Source organism: Solea senegalensis, unplaced genomic scaffold, assembly GCF_019176455.1.
Source record: "Solea senegalensis isolate Sse05_10M unplaced genomic scaffold, IFAPA_SoseM_1 scf7180000015790, whole genome shotgun sequence".
Classification (NCBI taxonomy): domain Eukaryota; kingdom Metazoa; phylum Chordata; class Actinopteri; order Pleuronectiformes; family Soleidae; genus Solea; species Solea senegalensis.
In genome coordinates, this window is record NW_025321454.1 from 54293 (window position 1) to 72755 (window position 18463).

The 18463-nt window shown below is 39.7% G+C and overlaps 2 protein-coding genes across 2 annotated transcripts; one reads left to right on the forward strand and one right to left on the reverse strand.

Annotated features, from left to right (window-relative positions):
* Positions 1-3297: 3297 nt before the first annotated feature.
* On the forward strand, positions 3298-10495 carry LOC122762549 (amine sulfotransferase-like). Its single transcript, XM_044017759.1, has 7 exons — positions 3298-3516; positions 6180-6356; positions 7369-7583; positions 8206-8332; positions 8449-8543; positions 8652-8832; positions 9679-10495. The coding sequence occupies exons 2-7, from the start codon at positions 6191-6193 to the stop codon at positions 9801-9803; spliced, it is 909 nt and encodes a 302-aa protein (XP_043873694.1). The 5' UTR covers positions 3298-3516; positions 6180-6190; the 3' UTR covers positions 9804-10495.
* A 3494-nt stretch (positions 10496-13989) lies between these two features.
* On the reverse strand, positions 13990-17712 carry rwdd1 (RWD domain containing 1). The gene is made up of 7 exons (XM_044017751.1): positions 17521-17712; positions 17225-17290; positions 16591-16721; positions 16134-16277; positions 15529-15661; positions 15331-15393; positions 13990-14522 (listed from the first exon to the last, which is right to left on the reverse strand). The coding sequence occupies exons 1-7, from the start codon at positions 17591-17593 to the stop codon at positions 14410-14412; spliced, it is 723 nt and encodes a 240-aa protein (XP_043873686.1). The 5' UTR covers positions 17594-17712; the 3' UTR covers positions 13990-14409.
* Positions 17713-18463: the final 751 nt, after the last annotated feature.

The window sequence follows — 18463 nt, forward strand, 5'->3', positions numbered from 1 at the left end:
CAAAGGAAAGTGAATGTAAGAGGAGTGGTGTTTTCTTACCTTTTTAAAGAAGGTCCAACATTTTAAAGACTGAAAAAGTTAAAATCCAAAACCAACCCCACATGTGGTTTGAACCAGCTTTGGAAAAATCGGATCTCATGTGGGGTTTTTTTAGCCATTCAGACTGACCAAAAATAATCAATAAGCTAGACACAATCTGTATATGCTGGACACTTTTGTTTAAAACTCTTCACTTTTTAAATACTTTTACTTCTTAAACTTAAGTACATGTTAAATCAGATAATTACTTTTGATATTTACAGTACAGTTAATGTCACATACTTAAGAATTTCACTCAAGTAATATTGTAAACCATACACACACATATACATATATACACATATCATTTTCTGGTGAGATACTTGTACTTTTACTCAACTATCCTGTCAGTCAATGAATATTACTTATGTAAATACATAGTAGTGTCCTAATGCGAACTCACGTTCCTCTGTGTGTTGTTATTCAGCATCTGTTTTTGTAGTCGGTCCGCCTGTTGCGTTGAAGTACCACTGAACCAGCTGGATCCTGGATATACAGTAAATACGCTGCGTCTAAGCACAGTTCCTTCAATACTTCCTCGCCGAAATCATCACCTGTTTACACTCAAAGCTCTCAGCTCAGTGCACGGCACAATGGCAACATGTGAAATAATAAATAAGTAAATAAGTAAATAATTAAAGAATAAGACATAAGACATATGGCCAAATTGGCCAAATGAGGTTAAAGGGTAAGTCTTTCTGTAGGCATTTGTGATATAAATGAATTAATTTAGATAATTCATTATTTAGTAGTTTACGGACGGTTTGCATTTTTACACAAACGTCTAAAAAGGCAACCTTAATTCCAACTTTTCCTCTAAATTACTCATTTATACAGCAGACAACTACAATAGCCCTAGAGCCACGGTTCTCAAACTGTGGTACGTGTACCACCGGTGGTACGTAAGCTTCCTTTTGGTGGTACTTTTGAAATACTAAAGATATTTAGTTTTAACCCTTAGAACGCAGAGTATTTTGGCTGCTTTTTACCATGTTTAAGCATACAGTACACACAGAGGCTATAAGAATGTGCAACATAGAGTGTCTTATATCCTTTTTTTCAGCACAACCTAGACAATCTGATTAAAAAAAAATTCATTTTCACCAACTATATAAAGACACCTGAGCAAAAAGTACTAAAATGTTTAAAATTGGATTAAATACGTGGAATTTGGAAATACGTCACAGTATAATGTTCACTTGGCTTGTTTTTATTGAGAAAAATAAACTACTAAAAATGTGATATAAAATGAATCATAACTTTGACTCAACAACACATGTGACTTATACACACACACACACTCACAGGATGTCCATACAAGGAGTTGTGTATTATTACCATGGAAAAATACCATGAGTAAAACTAAGGGTGGAACACAATGCGCATAAAAATGAGTTGAGGTTTGTTTTAACTCAGAAACCATGACAATTTTTGTCATGAACAGCACATTTTCTTGTGCCATAGTTGTTTTGTAGTATGTCCAGCACTTCTCCATTGTGTCGTTTTAAGAGTGATGCAGAGCAGAAAGAAATTTAAAACCCAATTTGAGCAGCCAGAGCGTTCACACAGAGTTGTAGAAATCTGATTTACACCACATAAAATAAAATAATAGAAAGAAAATCAGATTTTTTGTCCTGCAGTCCCATAAACCAACGTGAATAAAATCTGTATTTACACATATACATTTTCTGGAAGTCTTAACAATTAGGCCTAAATCAGTGGGAGCTGAACCAGCAGAGAGTGTGAGTGGAATGAGGAGAGAGTGAGAGGCAGGTTCATGTGAGGTGACTCAGTGAGGAGTCCTCGCCTGAGTCGTGTGTGATTGTGTGTTCTTGTAATTGTTAACTCTTTAGGACCTTTCCTAGCATAAATCCTCGCCTTATTAGGACCGGCAAAAAAACACCCTGGTTTTAATGAGGCAGAACCCAATGATAATCTGAGAAGCTGGTTGAGTTTAAGATCTTATTAGGTAAGGTTAAGATTCAAGATTCAAGATTCAAGAATTTTTATTGTCATTATGAGGACATAATGAAATTTTTGCAGAGACTCCCGGTTTAAGGTACACAATAAAATAGCAAAAATAACAAAAGACTTAACACTTAAATAAGACATAACGAAAGGCTTAACCCTTAAATAAGACACAACAAAAGACTTGACATTTAAATAAGACACAACAACAGACTTGACACTTAAATAAGACACAATGAAATGTAAACCCAACAAAATATAAAACTACAGTTCAGTGCAGTTTAGTTAAGGATAGGGTTAGGCATTAACTGGTAAGGGATAAAGCTTTGTGGGTTTATGTTTAAATCAGTGGTTTACAAACCTTTTATGCCAAGCACCACCTGAGAAAGTATTAAATGAGATTAAGATGCAGCAATCCAGATGAAGGTGAGTCTAATGGTGCTTTTCTATGACCTAGTTCCAGCACAGTGCGATGCGGCACAGTTTCTTTGCTTTTCCATTAGCAATTGTACCTGGTACTCTGCCGAGGTTCCAAGCAAACTGAGCCGATACTAAAATGTGACGTCGACAGACTGCTGGCCATAGATTGGTCAGAGAGTGTCGTCACCGGAAGACTCATGAGTGCGACATCCGACACAAGAATCGCGTATAAGTGTCCTGCAGTCATGCTATGATGACTCTGCCCACGTTGAGGAGGTACTATAGTAGTGGAAAACCAACCAAACCCTGTAGAGTGGTGCCGTGCCGTGTTGTGCCGGGACAGTATAGTGGAAAAGCGCCACAATTATTATTTTGTTTTGTTGTTGTTGTTTCATTTTCTAAGCATTCCATTGGTATATACAGTTAGAACAGTATTTCTGATTTCCCTCCAAGTACCACCAGAGGAAGCACACGTACCACTGGTGTTACACATACCACACTTTGAGAACCATGGGTGTCTGTCTGTCTGAATGAATGAATCCTAATGCAGTGTTCTAAGAAGAATAGCTGCGCAAACCTGTATGTGTGTGTGTATGTTTGGAAAATATGCAGCAACTAAGAGTGCTGCATATGCAAGCGGTCACACTTGTTTGTGATGTTGCACAAACCTCGCGAGGTTTGTCCTGAGTTTGTCTCCAGTGGCGGCTCTTGTTCATCACCTGACACACTGCACCCCTGACCTCCTGGGACTCATCTCCTCTCCTTCCACCCTTGCTTAATTCGTCCTCCCTCCCTCCCTCCATCCGTCATCATCTCTCTACCACAGGAACAGAGGTGTGGTGAGAACTGGAAGCACTGATTGTGCTGATCTGCGCGCGTGTGCACGGCGCGCATCTCCACTCTCCGTGCGAGAAGAGGTGGGACCTTCGGAAGCGTATTTAATGCCCTAACCTGACATCGTGTTTCCTGGTGGAAGAAGAACAAGTGTGGACGCGGTTGGAGCAGCGTCGGACACGCACACACACACACAGACGGAGGAGCGAACAGCAGGTAGGCTGCGCAACACGTTGGAGATGATCACAACTTTGTCTGCGCGTTTCACAGCGCGAACTCACCATGAAGAGCCAAAAGTCGTGAGATTACCATGTGATTTTAAAGGGATAGTCCAGTAGGGGATTATTCTATAGAGTTAGTGTGTTACACAGAATAGATTACGCTGCCGGTGTAAAGTGGGAGATGAAAACACAATTTTTACGCAGTTTCGTGTGAATGTACATTTAAATATATATATAAATATTGATATATATATATATCAATATTTAGTTTTCATGATTTCTTTGTGATATGAAGCAAATAAACCAGGACATATTCACATTTAAAAAGCTGCAAACTTCTTTTAATTGTATATCAAAAAAGTTGGTGATTCATTTAAAAATATGCCTTCATATTTATTTTGTCATCCACTGATGGTGTGTGAATATTTGAAGTTAGTTTCCTGAGAAGGGCCCCACAGCGGGTTAGTGGCTAGCACTGCTGCCTCACAGCAAGAATGTCACCAGTTTGAATCCAGGTTCAACTGAGGGCCTTTCTGTGTGAAGTTTGTATGTTTTTTTTCCATGTGTGTGTGGGTTTTCGCTGTGTGCCTCCCATAGGAAACATGATGAAAACATGCAGAGGTTGATTGGACAGTGTGAGAATGAATGGTTGTGTGTCGGCCCCTCCAACCCCACCATGACCCTCATGTGGAGGATAAAGTGGTAGACAGTGAGAGTTATAGTGGTAGTTTACAGAGATGGCACAAAGTTTAGAGTTCTGGTCACCACAGAAGAAGAAAAAGAAAGCCCAGTTTCATGGCGGAAACAAATGAAGAGCCCTATTATCTGCTGATAGACACAGCAACCATCCATTTGCATTAATATTTCATGTCCTGAATGTTATGGTTCCCTCATCAGTCCAAACAAACTGGCTCCCGTCTGCGGTTTCCACCATTGATTTGTAAACATCATCCTTTATTTGCTGTTGTGCATTTTTCCTTTCACACACCAACTTTTCCCATTTCCCTCTTGTGGCATAAAGACCTTATAGTATAGATTATCTTTTTCACTTGACTGTGTTTGTGTTATGTGCAAATCCTAAACTCACATGAAAACAGGCTGATGGAAACCCTCATGACTTGTTTTGCTGTCAAAACCAAGCGTTTAATCTGTTTCTTATTGCCACTCATCAAGTTTAAATGATTTGACTGATGCACTTGAATTGGTTTGTTTATGAAATGCTTCTTCACTTCACAAAGGTTTTTGTGCATGGCCTGACAGACTTCACTTAATATTTACAATGTGAAAGTGCTTTTGTCGTTGACTAGTAAACCAGTAAACACAATAACTGGCAGGTACTTCTGAAATAATTCACTGTCTACCTTGATTAATAATCAGTAACTATTTTGACAATCTAATCAGTTTGAGGGTTTTTTCAGCTTCTTAAATGAGAATGTTTGCTGGTTTCTTTGCTCCATATAACAAACTAATCATAAAAACAAGACATTTTTTTCAAAATTTTCTGACATTTTATGGACCAAACAAGTACTTGATTAATCAAGAAAATCATTATGCATTAAACCGAACATTGTACTGCAAGTATAATAAATAATATATATACATATATATGTATATATGTATATATTAAATAATTGTAAACTAAATGTTGTGTATTGTCACAGGTTTACCAGCCCTTTTTTTAGGCACAATATTTTATCATTTCATGTCCACACACACACACACGCACAGCAGTGCAGAAGCTGTGTTAAGATGTAGCACAGCATCTATTTATGTTCTACCTTGCAAGGGTCTACCTGACAGTATGGTAAACCACTTAAATGATCCAACTACAGCCTACGGCACACATGAGGAACATAAGACCCCCAGGGCCAGATCCGATACATGGAGCAGCAGCTTTTTCTGGCCCTCAATGGAAAAGAAATCAGCTCCCAGCATTTATGAACTCTGCCAATCAAATGCAGCAGTTTCATCAGCTACAGATTTTTATTATCGATGCTCAGGATCTGTGAAGCACTATGTGTTAGTTGTTCATACTGGACCACAAACTATCCACTAGGACAGCAAAATAACCATTATTACAGAAAACTTTGAAAAATCTAGACCAGTGTTTTTTAAACCTGGAAATGATGATGTTCTCATGTGTCATGTTTTTGTCCACAAACCAGAACGATTGAGTTTGAGTGATTTCTTTGTTATATGGAGCAAAGAAACCAGAACATATTCACATTTAAGTGATGAGTAACTGAGTAATCGATTATGGAAATAGTTGATGATTAATTTAGTAACTGATTTATAGTAGATAGATGTCTCACATGTGAAGGTTTTGTTAAAGATGGTTCTTTTTGGTGTCGTACGTTGAATTACGGTTGAATTACGTAGAATACGTAGTTTTGAAAGAGAAAAATGTTGCCCACCACTGGCCTACAGCAAGAACATTCTGTTTCTCCATTCACATTGAAACTATGCGTAAATAATGTTCCACTTCTCTCGTCTCCCTTAAACAGGCAGTGCTCAGCACCATTTATTGTGTGCTAAACCTTAAGTCATTGAATCTGTGTTCAGTTGTTTGTTTTCGTAAACCATATATTTGCAGAGTAAGTAAGTGAGCGCTGAGTAAAGAAAGCTGTCATTATTCTCGTCTGCTTTTTTGTTTTTCAGCTTCAGCGATCATGGAAAGTGATAATTCAAAGACACAGAACCACCAGAACCACGAGCTGGTTCCGCACAAGGGCTTCAAGCTCATCAGCGGCACTCATGACCCGGATGATGTGGACCAGATTTACAACCTGGAGATCAGAGACTCTGACGTGTTTGTCGTCACATACCCTAAGTCAGGTGAGAGCTGATGGAAGAGACGAAAAGATGGAAGCCCGCGCACACACACACACACACACAGGAGACAGCGGCTCCTCCATCACATCCTCAGTTGTGTCCCGTATCCTGCAGTGTTAGGACAGAGTGCATTCCAGGTCAGTGTGATTCCTGAAGCTCTCAGCGCACAGGAAGGAGCAGGGGCTGATTAGTATGTGCAGCCTTTCCAGATGAATGTCCCGCTCCTTTGTGAACTGCAAATTGATTTCAGCAAAGAGAGCAGGGAATTGAACTATCAGTGAAACGAGCGTATTTTGTGGAAACACTCAATGAGGAATGAGGACAAAGGTTCACAGAAAGACGAGAGGTGAGAGTGAGTAGACGAGACGAGAGGGGGGGCTAGAGGGGAGGAGTGTAAGCAGAGGACAGGAGGACTAGAGGAAAGGAGATTAGGGCAAGAGGAGTGATGAGTAGAGGAGGTCAGAGAAGACACAAGAGGTGAGCAGACTAGATGACACAAGAAGAAAGGAGACAAGGAAGAGAGAAGGTACTAGAGAAGAAGAGTGTGAGTGGATGAGACGAGGAAGGACAGGTGACGAGGAAAGTCAAGAGATGAGAGTAGAGGAGACGAGCAGCGGAGAGGGGAGGAGACTACATGAGAATGGACACTAGAGGGCGGGAAGGAGACTAGGAATTCAGAGGAGAGGAGATAGGTGAGGAAATGTGCAGGGAGTGAGTTGAGGAGAGAAAAGGAGTGACCAGTAGAGGAGACCAGAGAAAAGACAAGAGGAAATGACACTAGTAGGACAGAGGAGAGGAGATAGGTGAGGAAATGTATGGAGAGGAAGGACAGATGATGAGGAAAATCGAGAGATGAGGTGACGAGCAGAGGAGAGGAGACTAAATGAGAATGGACGCTAGAGGAAAAGAGACTATAAGAAAGCCAATTTCAGGTCTGGACATTGTTCATAGTTTACTGTTCACATCATTTTCAGCTCTGTCGGTCAGTCTGTCTGTCTCTCTGTCTGTTTGACAGGGACCATCTGGATGCAGCAGATTCTGCTGCTCCTTGAGTCAAAGGGAGACGTGTCAGCCATCAGGCAAGTCAACAACTACTCCAACGGCGATCTCATCCCCTGGATCGAGTTGAACGGCAACAGACAGGCGTTCATCACAGCCCCTTCACCCAGACTGAGAGTCACTCATCTGCAGTACCAGTTCATGCCTTCTGCTCTGAGCCACAAGGGCAAGGTCAGCTCTTCCTCAATGCCTGCGCTAACCGATTGTAATCTAATCACAGAAAACACATTTAAATGCCAGGTGTTGGGGGGGACGACGACAGCTAACAGCAATTAAGAACTCCTTCAACAGCCGCCTGACTATGTGCCTTCGCGTGCCAGTTTCCTTCACCAAAACAGCTCCAAGTTTCCTTGACGCAGTGTGGACAAGCAGTAATTAACACTGTGTTAAAAGACAGATTTACATCAGATAACATACACTACTGTAGAAACAACACCAGAAAACTACAGCGCTTCTATCTCTTCACTCTCTCTCTGTGTATGTGTGTGCCCGTGTGTGAGAGCGGTGAGGGAGCAGTGTTTACCAAACCTGGGTATGAGGATATACTCAAACGTCTTGTTTTGTCAACAAACCAAAAATGATTCCGTTTTAATGATTTCTTTTTCAAATGGAGCAGATAAACCAGAAAATATTCACATTCAAGAAGCTAAAGAGCTCGTTTTATTTATTGAAAATAAAAACTCTCAAACTGATTATTAATTATCAAAATAGATGACAATTCATTCAGTAATCAATTAATAATCTAAATTCCATCAATCAATCATTGTTGATTCCTTGGCTTTTCTTCTTTTAGGTGATCTATGTGGCAAGAAATCCCAAAGATGTCCTTGTGTCTTACTTCTACTTCCATAAGGTTGCAAACATGTTGGAGACTCCAAAGGATTTCAATGACTTCTTTGAGAAATTCTTGCAAGGAGATGGTGAGGGGGAAGGGGTTCGCGCTGTCACGTGCACACACAGAATGTTGCTAATCAGTCGTGCAGTGTATGGTGAATGTCTACAATGTGTATGTGACGTTGTGCATCATTCATTTCAGTGTTTGGGTGCAGCTGGTTTGATCACGTTAAGACTTGGCACGCACACAAGGATGATATGAACATGCTGTTCATCACATATGAAGAAATGATTCAAGTAGGAGCTGAAATCATTTCAGACACGTTTGCCATGTCACTTGTTATCGTGACGGTTTGTGGGGACATCTTTAAAAACAGATTCTGATGCTTCTGTGTCATTGCTAAGGACCTGCAGTCTGCGGTGGAGAGGATCGCCCTGTTCCTGGGCAAAGAGCTGACTGATGAGCAACTGGCCAATGTGGTGAAATACAGCACCTTCAATAACATGAGGAAAATCCCTCAGGCTAACTATGAGCAGGTGCCTGGCGACCTGCTCAGCCACCAACAGGGAAAATTCATGAGGAAAGGTAAGTGTGTTTACTAAGGACTAAGGAGATGATAATATGTACCAAGGCGGTGGTGAAAATGTGTACAGTTTCACTTGATGGCCAACTTGTAGCAGCTGTAGAACCCATGTTTGCCCACTTTAAGATCACGCCCACTTAGGCAAATTATGTAGGTCCCATACGGTTTCAGTAACATGGGCCCCAGATTGGAAGTCCATGAGGGCAAACACTGGAGGGGCCACCATGGACAAACCCACTTGGGACCCATAGTGTCAGCCAGAATATAATCCTTATAGGGCCCACATTGACATGATTGCTGGATTGGTCCATGAAATGTCACATGTCATGCTCTGAGTTTTCCACAACTTGAAATGATGATGTTGTCAAATGTCTTGTTTTGTTACACGGAGCAAAGGAACCAGTATCACATTTAAGAATCTGAAAAAAATCTGAGAACTTGATCTAATCAACTATTCTCAAAATAGTTTGGTAGTTGCAGCTAAAATAAGTTAGTACTTATACTGAGTAGTTACTCAATATGGAGTAATTTGACTAAGATAAAATCTGTGACAAATTGCTATTATGTTAAATTTCGCAATGCCGCTGGAATTTTCTTGAGAAAATTTAGTGGACAGATAACAGAAAATATAATTTTATCATGATTTTTAATATATTTGTCTCATTTAAATGATAGTAATGATACAAAAATGACCAGTTGTACCTGTTATGAATCATATCGCAAACCCAGAAATAATCGCAATATGATTTTTAAATTGTTCTTATTATTATATCGTGCAGCTCTTGCTCACACACTTAACTGAGCTTTAAAAAACTTCTCCTTCTCGTTTCATGTGCTGGTAACATCAGGCACCGTCGGTGACTGGAAGAATCACTTCACTGTGGCACAGAATGAGAGGTTTGACGAGGTCTTCAACAAGGAGATGGAGGACTTTCCTCTGTCTTTTCTATGGGACGTCAGTGACGTTGTCTGACCACTCATGACCTTTCATGGCAACATTATAAGAAGAAGATAGTCACGGTTGCAGCTTCATGAACTCTGTGTAGGACAGAAACAACATCTGCTTCTCTGTTCCATCTGTCATAATAGCATCTTTGTATATGTTGACCTTTTTTTCCCAAAGCATAGAAGAGATTTTTTTTTTCCATTGGTTTCCATGTGTTTTAGTGTAAAAAAAACCCAACAACTATGCAAATCAGTACCTGGGTCACAACATGTTGTAACATCGAATCAATTATTATCTTGAGGTCATGCAAAAGCTTTGTTGTGATCTCGTCTGTCAAGCCTTGTCTCATGGTGACGTAAAAAACACGGTCCCCCCTGTCGAAATCCATCTGCAAAGAATATGGTTTAATCTGTTACAGCAGGGATCGTGTCTGTTTTGCTGTTGTCACGGTTACATTATTGCTGCTCGCTAATGCGGTTAATACGCTCAGAATCAACCCACGCTGACAGCAATGTCATAGTGGAACATTCACTTTGACAATAATGAAAGCAAGCCTTCGTCCTCAGTATAGTTGATATTGGATCAAGGACGGACAGTTGTACTTGATGCGATTAGTAGTGAGCGAGTGAAAACATGTGATTATGTGTGGCTGCTAAATATGCATAAATATGTGAGTCTTGGTCGATGGTCCTCATGATCAGACTCAGTGACAACAGTGATTTGTCTCAGTTTGTGTGAAGGACCACACTCACTGTCTGTGTTCACTTCCATAGAAATGTGAGCTAAAGTGCAGACGAACATGTGACTTGGGAGTCAGGAATCTGATGAACTCAGACCTGCAACTGGACCTCAACGTCAACAACTCACTTGACGAGGTTGATGATGTCGTCACTGTTTCCCCCGACACCAGAGGCTTGCACCGCGATATCTGTGAGTTTACAGGTTGAACCTAACTAATCAGCTGTGCTGGGCAACCTTTTACATGTCAATATGGGTCATTATCAGCAAGCTCAGATAAAGGGATAGTTCAGGTTTTTTATTAAGTAGGGATATATGAGATTCTTGTGCTAGTATGATTACAGTTCTAGCACTTCTCGGCTCAACTCCACTCGCTTTTTTTGGTCTTTTCTATAAAGGTAACTAGTATCTGGTACCTGGTGCTTTTTTTTGGTACCTGCTCTTGCGAGGTTCCAATCGAGCTGAGCCAATACTAAAATGTGACATCAACAGAGTGCTGGCCAGAGAGTGTCATCATGAGCGCGACACAAGAATCAAACCCGCCATTTATGTCATATTTGAAAGGTTGAAACTTTGACTGGTTGACACTGGATACTTCCACATAAAATGTCACAACATTTAACCCAACACCAACATGAAGGAGCCTTTAACCCGCAGAAAATATCACTTGAACTTGAATCACTTGCATGTCCTTCTGTTGAATTAATTCGGTGCATCATCAAATACGGCCACGCTAAACAACACATAATTGAAATGCTGTGGCTTTGTTTTAGTGTTTCTTAAAATCACTCGCACACATTTGTAGGGCTGCAACAAGGAAATATTTTCTCACTTAATCAAGTACTTGTTCTGGTCCATAAAATGGAAATGTGGTTAACATGACCAGTGAAATTGAGCTAAGCCAGTTTTTCCTCCTACTTTTTATACCAAGTTCCACCAGAGAAAATATTGAGCTCTCGAAGTAACACCATTAATCACCAACGTGACAACTCAGTAGTGTAAATAGGCCGAGCTACAGACTTTATTCCCAATAAGATCATTTGCTCCCTCCTCTTCCTCACATATACTTTACACACTGGTATAGTGACATTAGATTAAGATGGAGTGAGGGATAAGTTGACTCTAATTATTATTATTTCATTTATTATTTGTTTAATTTTCTATGCACTCTATTTACAAATTCCTCAGTACCACTAGAGGAAACAAACGTACCATTGGTGGTACATGTACCACAGTTTGAGAACCATGGAGCCAGACTTCACTGATTAATTGAACGACTGTTCTTGTCTCAGTATACAAACACGAGTGGGAAATTGATTTATTGAATGAAGTACGACCTTTGTGACATTAGGCTGTGATGTGCCCTCGTTCAGCTTGTTAGCTGGCAGTTAGTTGTTGCATTCTCAGTCTTCCTACCATACACGAGCTGGCAGAGCATAAACTCGGTCTCCTTGTCTCGTTGCCAAGATATTTCACAGTTGTTTTCGTCTTCTGTGAACTGGCCTTCTCTGTTATTACCGGGTCAAAGCCCGGGTGTGGGAACTATGGAGTATGCACAAAGCATATTGGCCAAACTGAGTCCTGCTGAACATATACAGTACATGCAAAAGTAATTTGACTCCTAATCCCATTATCTGGGTGTGTTTGTCCAACTTTGAGAACTTCAATTCAGTACAACGTCAGTGGGACTAACGTGTTAACGTGTATTTTAAAAGTCTTAATTTTAGTCAGACTTAAACAACTAGTACTTTTTTCTAGCATGTAAATGTGCCGAGTGATGCAACAGATTCAGTTGTGTGGCTGTAAACAGAGCCAAGGGGAGGAGGTGTTGTTCTCTCTCAGGTCACATGCTTTACATTATGCTGGAAGGCTATTGTGGAAGTGTACTGATCATTAATGTAGAGCCAGAACTAACGATTATTTGTGTGGTCCATAAAATGTCATAGAATGTTTCCCAAGCCTTGACATGATGATGTTCGGATACGTCTTGTTTTGTCCACAAACCACAGTTAATCAGTTTTAACGATTTCTTTGTCAAATGGAACAAAGACACCAGAAAATCAGAAAACCTGTTTTCATTTGTAAAAAAAAAACCATTCAAGATGAAATAATAATCGTAGCAGCCTTAACAAAATCTCGCCTGCTGAACGTTTAAACCTGACTTTGTGCTCACTTAAAAACAAATCCTGAAACATGAATGACAAGTCAAAGTTTTGTCATTTACTGACTTCATACGTCACAGCCATGACCTGACAAGGACTTTGACCCAGTTTTATTCACATTGTATATTCCTGCACAGCAAACAATATTCAAGAGGAGTCAAGTGTGTACGTCCTGATCAGGTGATCACATATTTTCAGATGCAAATTATGTATTTTTAATATTATACTGTGTCTTGTTTACTTCCTACGACTGTTTGTGTTCAGAAAATAAAGGCTGATAAACTGAGAACGGCATGTCTTTAATCCCCGTTTGTTATGAAACTATACACAACAGAACAACCATCCACTCTCACGGTCAATTGTCCAATTAATCTCCACATGTTTTTGGACTGTGGGTGGAAACTGGAGAACCTGGAGAAAACCCACTCTCACAAAGAGAACATGCAAACTCCACACAGAAAGGCCTTCGATTGAGCCAGGATTTGAACCAGTGACTGTGCTGTGAAGCAGCAACACCAGCCACTACTTCATCATGTGGACCCCTCAGAAGCTGCTGGCTTGTTCAATTATAAGTGAAGATGATGGATAGCTGTTGAGACCAACAAGCAACCAGAATATTTTTACCAGATAGACACCAGAAATGGATCACGAGCATGGGACCCCACAGGCTTGTCTAGTGATCACTTCATATCGGGTACAGAATCCAAGAATGACTCATTTCAATATCTTGTTTATTTTACACGCTTTTATTGTGACGTGTAAGCAGAGTAGGATGAGAAATATCGGGTTACTGCAGATCTGGATTAATGTTTGCTCTGCCTGTTCCCTCTGGGGAATCGTAATAAATTTTTGTCAAATTCTGTGATACACTGCTAGAGCCCAGCAGTGGTGCCATTCATTTCTTCAAAAACTTCCTGCCAACATGGCAGTATAAACAAACTAAGTCAAGTGATGTCCAGAGCTCCATAAAAATACAAGCTGATAAAGAAGATAATTTCAAAGACATGTTTTTTTTTCCCAGCTTGTGCTATACTTTGGTAGAGATGGAGTGGGTGTGATGCCCGTCTGTTCCAGGCCACATGCCAAAATGTTGAACCCCAAATCACCCGTGACAGACACAGTGAATGCTGTTTGTTACTGTAGGAAATGTGCTGCGTGAATGGGTCTGGGAAAAAGTTGTAGGTTGGCCCCCATCCAACCGTTGTCCCCTTGTCGTCAAAAAGGTTGGTAACTTGCCATGACAAGAAAGTTCTTATATTTTACTATTTACTTATAGATGATATCACATGTTAATTAAAACTCAGAAAAATAAATCAGTCTCTGTGAGAGCTTTTAATATTGAAAGTTGAGGATGAATTTTGATGTCAACACTTCTTTACGTCTAAATAAGAGATTGGATTTAATCGTATGGTGGTTTTACAATATGAATATATGAGGGTATTGAGAATTTCCCTTTCATTCCATGATCATGCTCAGTACTTTACTGCCCTCTTCTGGCCACATAAGGAGCCGGTTGCCAGGGTGTCCTGCACATCAGACGGTTATCATTCAGGCATAGAAATGAACACTCAAAAGGTGTAAATGTGTGGGTGTTTTTTTTTTTTTGCACAATGAAGATTTCTTCAACTGCTGTAAGAGTCTTTAATAAAAAATAAATGCAGCTGTTGGATCTTCTTCATGTGTCCAGAGAAGAGCAACACGGTTTTGTCAGTCCTCAGGTCCACACACCTGCTTTAGTCCTCATCACTGCCCATCTCCAACGGGTCAAAGTCTGGGTCATCTTCATCCAAGTCCAAGTCCTCGATGTCCTGGAACAACGACTCATCCACTTCCACGTTGTTTCCAGCTGCAGAAGGAAAAAAGCAACAGAGTGAGTAGTTTGCATCATATGATTATGAAAATGTTCATAAGCTGCTTTTTTTCCAGTTATATAAAATCACAATATTATATTATACAATGATAATAATTAGTAAAGCACAGAGTCCATAATTAGTCTTCTTCAATTGAACATGATGTAAATTGTGTCAATTATGTTCCCATTCAGGGGAAACAGAAGATAAAGTACAGCACATATGAGTGGACATCAGTGATATTAACAGCTGGTATCGTCCAACAGGCGTCTGATTGCAGGTGACAACTCTGAACTTCCTTTGGCAAACTGTCAACATGGCCATGTTCAGATTCTTATGGGTGACATCACAACTATTTGACACTAGAGCTTTACACTGAGAGTGCTGTGAGGACAGCTTTGTTGAAAACCAAGTATTCATGTGAAGAAATGTGAACAGCAGTGTTTCAGAAATAAATTGCAGACTATAGCTTTCATGGTAACAAATTACTATCAAAGACATACCAGCGAACATATCAAACCACCTGACATTTGTCATAGAAAAATTTGGTCTTGGTGAAAGGACAGCAGCTGCTCAGGCGGCTAAATACGTATTTGCCTGTCACAGTCCAATTTTTTTGGGTATCCATTAGGAATAGTACCAAAATATCCAGCCCAATACTGTTCCATTTTATGGTACCCTTCCTTTGGTGTACTAGAGTAAAATGGTTTAGTATGAGTCAGCTGATTTTTTATAAAAAAATGTAACAATTTCCCTCTTTTTGAATCTTAAAACAAAACAATAATATTGTAATATAACACTTACTGTCTTCAAGGAACTGAATGTCTGACGTGTCCAGGTTGTGGTCTGTTTCAAACAGCTGTTTACCTGGTGAGGAAACATAACATCTTCATTATCTTACACATACACAAATATTTATGTATTGAACTTTGTTATGTATTTATGTGGCCAGGTTTCCATGCGGTGTGTTGCTGGTGTGAGACCGTCAACACGGATGTTTACCGGTGAGTTTGGTTTTTCCTGCCTGTTCCTCCTCCTTTTGTTTTTTCTTCCTCAGTTCTGACATCTCCATTTCAAATGTGGCCTTCCATGCCAAGAAGTTTTCAATGGTTACCACTGTGCCCTGGAACGCAACCTGCAAACACATATCACGGCATTACAATACAATGCTGATGAGAGCCCTCACTGACCACATCCATTCCTTAACGTGCCTGTAAAGTGATAGAAAATATCACTTCTCAGAGGACATGTGTTAGCAACCACCTAATTTGAGTGATTGGAAACGATTAACAGAGAGAAGGTCATCATTCCAAATTCCATCACAGGAAAGCCCCAATTCCAGAAACCGTGTAAAAAAAATTGAAAAAATAAAGACACTTCAACACAGTCACTTTTTGAATGACATACATGTCTGACACTAAGATAAGATTAGGAAATATTAGTTTATTCCTAATAAATCATTTTTATGGCAGCAAAGCTTGCAGAGATTGTCTACTGATTGAGCAACTGTGTTTGTGTTTGTGTGAGTGCAGACGCTTGCACTCACACAAATACCCCCCCGGACAAACTCTGGAGAATGCTCGTGAAATATAAAATGCTGTTCCTACCTTCTCTGCCTCCTCTGCTTCCCTCTCTTTCTGCCGCTTCTCCTCTTCTTGTCTATTTTTCATCAAATCCACAATTTCGTTGAGTTTTTCCTGAACAGCTGTCACCAAGGTGAAAATCATCACCATGCCCAGGTTTTCTTCTGCCTGCACAAACACAACATACACAGTGTTCATACTGATCACATCAGTTAAAAGAATCATAAAGCAGCTGGGCCTTTTTAATGAGCCAATTATCCATTTCTTGTTGCTGGCTGTTAATTCCTAGATAGGTAGAAGTGTTGGAAATTAACTAGCTCCCTCCTGTGGGTTAGAGGTGTACAAGGCAAAATGTATTAAAAAAAACAGGTTGGGACCATGCCCCACAACATATGGCAGAATACTACATGAAAGTTTGCAATGAAAAATGTTAATTCGAAAGTATATCTCTGCGAGCAACATGTGAAACAGATGGACAGACCTGTTGTTGCAGTAGAGCCAGGATGTCCTCCACATCACTGTCTTCCAGGTTCTCCTGGGAGTGGATCTCCCACAGTGGAGGCTCATCGGGGTATTTTTCTACATAAGTGAACTTCAGGGTTGCCTCCACCACTGCAACAAGAACACAGCTTGTATCATATCTCTGGAAATCTGATTTACATTGCATTTAAAAGACTTCAAATGAAAACCAATGTGTATATGTTAAAAATATATAATATTTTCTCTAATAGTATGAAAAGCTTAGAAACCAACAGGAGACCAAACTTCATTATCAACTAGGGCTGCAGCGATTATTAGATTATTAATCGATTATGTCAACCATTCTGATAATCGATTAATCGGTTTCAGTGTTTTTTATAGAAGAATTAAGAATTCTAACAATTTTTCTGATTGTTCAGCTTCTTTAAATGTGATTATTTTCTGGTTTCTTTGCTCCATATAACAAAGATATAATTAAAACGCAATCATTTTGGTTAGTGGACAAAACAAGACCTTCGAGAACATCATTATTTACAGGTTTGGTAAACAACGACTTTCTATTTCGATTATGTAAATAATCATTACACCAAGTTGGATGACATTTAGAAACAACACACAACGTCAGACATACTCACGTTCACCATTTTCATCGGCGTCTGATGTGACAGTGATGGTGAAGCTGGTGGGCTCTTCTGAAAGCACTGAGAACACACACACACACGAATTTATACAATCAATTTGCATTTCTTCCGTGATAAACATGCTACATATTGATTATCTGATGGGTATTACAACAGTAACGACACCTAATGTGATCTGGGTTAACTTATTTGTCCATATAAGGATCAGTAACAGGAGAGAGCCACCGGTCAGCTAACATACGGTCACGTATTAGCCTGTATGCTAACTGTTCTGTGGCTGTCAGACAGACCTGTGAACGAGTCCGGGTAGATTGACTCTATGGCTTCAAGTTCGTTCCTTTGCTCCTCTGCGTAGTCTGTCATTTTCGTGGGACTGTGGATTATGTGGACGTTAGAAAACTCATCCCCGCACGGATAAAGCTAATACACACACGGTTTGTGCTGCGTGTTGGCCAATGGTGATCGATGCGATCGTCGCTCGGACTTTTTGGTCTTATACCGGTGTAGTTATCTATCTAATTCAATTTTTAGACGGTGGTGTGGTGTGTGTGAGAGGGTCCACATTTACTAAGCTATATTTCTTACTTTGTATGTGTTCATTGAGAGGAAGAAAGGGTTTGTTGTCCTTCATCTCCAGCATCATCGTGATAGTGATTTGATATCGATTGTTTTGGTCTGCAAGCAAAAAATTTAAACCGTGTTTTTTTCCCCAACCAACTTTATTCAGATGTCAATAACAAACAGCCCCAACTGAGTGTCTAGTTTGTTCAGTACGCGTCGAAATAACAATATTTATAATGATATTTCAACTTCCTACTCAACTTATTTTTCCCCTACTATAATTTATTGTATTTTGTTCACAATATTAAATAATGTAACCTGTTATCTACATTAATGTCTGATTGTTTGTATATACAATATACTTAAAAATAAAATGACACAGTCAGTATATTATATTATATTATATCATATTATTTATCCTTTGAGGACAGGTCACCAGCCTATCATATATTATTTTATACAAATATGATGCCATTGATTGTTTTATTTTTCAATATATGAGAAACAAAATAGAACCCTGAAAATAATGGCAAAACAAAAACAGGGATTTACTTTGCGTAGTGTGTATTATCAACCCGGTTTATATAACCTTAACATTATTTGAAGGTTGAAATCCTACACTGTGTCACTTTAATACACTATTTTAGTCACACATATTCAAACTTAACTTCC

What these genes read in the sequence shown, in the direction of transcription:
- LOC122762549 (XM_044017759.1), top strand. Translation starts at nt 6,191, where the DNA reads ATGGAAAGTGATAATTCAAAGACACAGAACCACCAGAACCACGAGCTG. An exon ending in CTCTGAGCCACAAGGGCAAG is followed by an intron (nt 7,584 to 8,205) that starts GTCAGCTCTTCC and finishes TTCTTCTTTTAG; the next exon opens with GTGATCTATGTGGCAAGAAA. An exon ending in CATATGAAGAAATGATTCAA is followed by an intron (nt 8,544 to 8,651) that starts GTAGGAGCTGAA and finishes GTCATTGCTAAG; the next exon opens with GACCTGCAGTCTGCGGTGGA.
- rwdd1 (XM_044017751.1), bottom strand. Translation starts at nt 17,593, where the DNA reads ATGACAGACTACGCAGAGGAGCAAAGGAACGAACTTGAAGCCATAGAG. An exon ending in CTACCCGGACTCGTTCACAG is followed by an intron (nt 17,291 to 17,520) that starts GTCTGTCTGACA and finishes GTGTGTTCTCAG; the next exon opens with TGCTTTCAGAAGAGCCCACC. An exon ending in AGGAAAAACCAAACTCACCG is followed by an intron (nt 15,394 to 15,528) that starts GTAAACATCCGT and finishes TTTCCTCACCAG; the next exon opens with GTAAACAGCTGTTTGAAACA.